The sequence below is a fragment of the Mizuhopecten yessoensis genome, unplaced genomic scaffold (assembly GCF_002113885.1).
Source record: "Mizuhopecten yessoensis strain PY_sf001 unplaced genomic scaffold, ASM211388v2 scaffold713519, whole genome shotgun sequence".
In the NCBI taxonomy this organism is placed as follows: domain Eukaryota; kingdom Metazoa; phylum Mollusca; class Bivalvia; order Pectinida; family Pectinidae; genus Mizuhopecten; species Mizuhopecten yessoensis.
In genome coordinates this window covers 1-2571 of record NW_018478662.1, presented here as the reverse complement: position 1 = coordinate 2571, position 2571 = coordinate 1, and the positions used below count along the sequence as shown (strand labels likewise).

Below are 2571 nucleotides of genomic sequence, written 5' to 3'. Positions count from 1 at the left end.
AATGTACAAAGAGAGTTACGGAAGGGGAAATGGCAAAAATAGAGGGTAATGACAAAGAGACATAAATAGTGGTTGATATCAGCGTTTCAAAATTCGCTAATCGTGCTTGATTTTGTCCACATTAGGAAATCTCGACAAACACTTTTTGCTGTGAAATTCTTTAATGAAGCACAATGATATGTGACACCATTTTGACTTCGGACATTTTAGTTACGTATCGTATCGGGAGGGGATGGTAGTATGGTGTGTGAAATGGACGTGCTGCGGTCGGACAAGAACAGCCACGGAACCCTACACGGTGGGCTGATCTGTACTTTGGCCGACACCGTGTCCTCTTGGGCTTTTCACGTGGTCGAGCGCACGCAAGTCAGCGTCAGTACCGACCTTCACGTCATGTGAGTGCTGTTCAGTGTGAATAATATCGTCGATCGCTGTCAGAACTTTGTTCCTGATTTTTATTCTGTCTTCAAGTAAATCATTACAATGAAAACATAATATAAAGCTACCATAAGTACAGCAAATTGTTTACACAGGGTATCAAATTTGATTTCCCTTTTGGCTGATGCAAATGTTACTAACTGTACTTATATAATGGTTTTGTATTCCACAGTGTTTACCCTTTTGTCAGTTGATAACTTTACACACAGGTTTATGAAGCCCGCGTTAGTTGGTACGACGATTATAATAGAGGCTCGGACGGTCAAGCGTGGTAAAAAAATGGTCTTCCTGGAGGTGACCATCAAGGACAAAGAAAAGGGATTCATTGTCGCTAAAGTGAGCCACTCCAAGCTGATACTAGGTAAGCCGCGTATATTACTATAGATGTTACTGATATTACAGTGAGCCACTCCAAGCTGATACTAGGTAAGCCCCGTATATTACTATAGATGTTACTGATATTAGTGTCACACGTATCAATCAGCCATCGCTGTAAGACGCCGAAAATCGTAGGCTGGTACAAGTGATGTTTTATTTGTGATATTCCACTTGTGTACATTAAAACATTGTGTACATTATGTAGTCTTTTTTTTTTAATCAGAATTTTATGATCGACCAATGTAATTGTTACCGCGTCAAACGGTTGACCATTCAGATTTCAAAAAACAAATCTTGAAGACGATAAATGTGGCCTTTGGATTGTCTTACTTTGCAATGTTGTATTCCAGTGTTGATACAATGCATTTTATATCGGACTTGATTAAAACTAGGTCTTACAAACTCCACACACTTGCAACACACAAAAGAAAGCAATAATAAGACCTTAACTTGAAAACTGTTCTTTGATCCATATGGGACCCACACAACACACACCAAATCAACCAGATAGAGAAAGTACAATACAGAGCAACACGAAATGTACCGACAATTACCACAATAGAAGTTCAGTACAGGACATGCTGTATCTACTATGTTGGCCCTCATTACAACTGGGCTCTGTCCCCAGGCTAGGATATACCGAAGTCCTGAAAAATGGCAGTTGTTAGTTGTTATTCCCTGCTAAACGTTCAGCATTTAGGGGAATCGTAACATGTGACCGGACGGAATCACGTGCCGGATGCCTTCGGCATGCTCTTTCAGTGAGGTAGCACTATATAGTCTGCATCACTGCTATCGCAAGAAGGCAAATACAGCAACATACCCTGTGTCCAAGAATCAAGCACGCATACATTACACACATTGAGACACGTCCTAAAATGACCTTAGTTGATGATAGGACGTTAAACAAAATAAATCCACAACCAATCTTAAAGTAGTTCTGGGAGCCTTGCTCAAGTGCGGTATTTGACTGAGGAGGGACCAATCGATTCGACGCCATTCAGACAACCCTTTGATATTTAACCTCCTTTCCACAGGGGCCTGGGCCTTGTGACTTTGGGAAAGATCGCATACAAAAAGCACGATTATGTGAAAATAATGTGATTTTTGCAATGATTTTGGGGAAAACATAGGGCTATTCCGGCAAGAGTTTTTTAACATGTACAAAAAAGCATCCATGATTTGAATGTCGTTATTTCATTTCAGATGTCGGAACAAAGCTAGTCAAGAGTAACATGTGAGGGTTCCCATCTCATCACAGATCAGCAATGTTAAGGGCTCCCAACTCAACAAAAAATACATTCCAGGGAATCCTCAATAGTCGAGAGAAGAAATATTTGAAAGAATCCAAGCTTGCGAGAAGTAATCTGTATTTACATGGTATATACCCTTTCTCGTGTGAATTTAGATTTGGGAGGAACCAATTGCACGAGAAGTTGTTATTCGAGAGGATCCACTTTCCGGAGAAGTAAGATATAAGTGACGATGGTCACGGACTGGCATTAATTGATCTATGTAAATAAAGAATATTTATACTACAGTTAATGTTATTGCAATAGTGAAATATTATTGTTATACGCACGAAGAACAATTAAAAGCCCATATATCAATATGCTTTGTTACTTTTTGTATTTGGCTACTGACATCAAAATGCCGGTTACATTTCAAAAGAGCAGCTATTACCCCTATCAAATGCCAATTGTTGAATTCTTAATTCTGAACCACCAGGTATCGGTGTCCATCATGTGGTGTAGA

The 2571-nt window shown here is 39.7% G+C and overlaps 1 protein-coding gene across 1 annotated transcript; it reads left to right on the top strand.

Annotated features, from left to right (window-relative positions):
- The first annotated feature begins 62 nt into the window (after nucleotides 1-62).
- On the top strand, nucleotides 63-2413 carry LOC110440910 (acyl-coenzyme A thioesterase 13-like). The gene is made up of 3 exons (XM_021484026.1): nucleotides 63-395; nucleotides 648-799; nucleotides 2023-2413. Exons 1-3 carry the CDS (start codon nucleotides 241-243, stop codon nucleotides 2055-2057), a joined length of 342 nt encoding a protein of 113 aa, XP_021339701.1. The 5' UTR covers nucleotides 63-240; the 3' UTR covers nucleotides 2058-2413.
- Nucleotides 2414-2571: the final 158 nt, after the last annotated feature.

Bases quoted from the DNA above. Each gene is read 5' to 3' on its own strand.
- LOC110440910 (XM_021484026.1), top strand. From the start codon at position 241: ATGGTGTGTGAAATGGACGTGCTGCGGTCGGACAAGAACAGCCACGGA. The intron at 396-647 runs GTGAGTGCTGTT...CTTTACACACAG, and splicing joins AGTACCGACCTTCACGTCAT to GTTTATGAAGCCCGCGTTAG. The intron at 800-2,022 runs GTAAGCCGCGTA...ATTTCATTTCAG, and splicing joins CCACTCCAAGCTGATACTAG to ATGTCGGAACAAAGCTAGTC.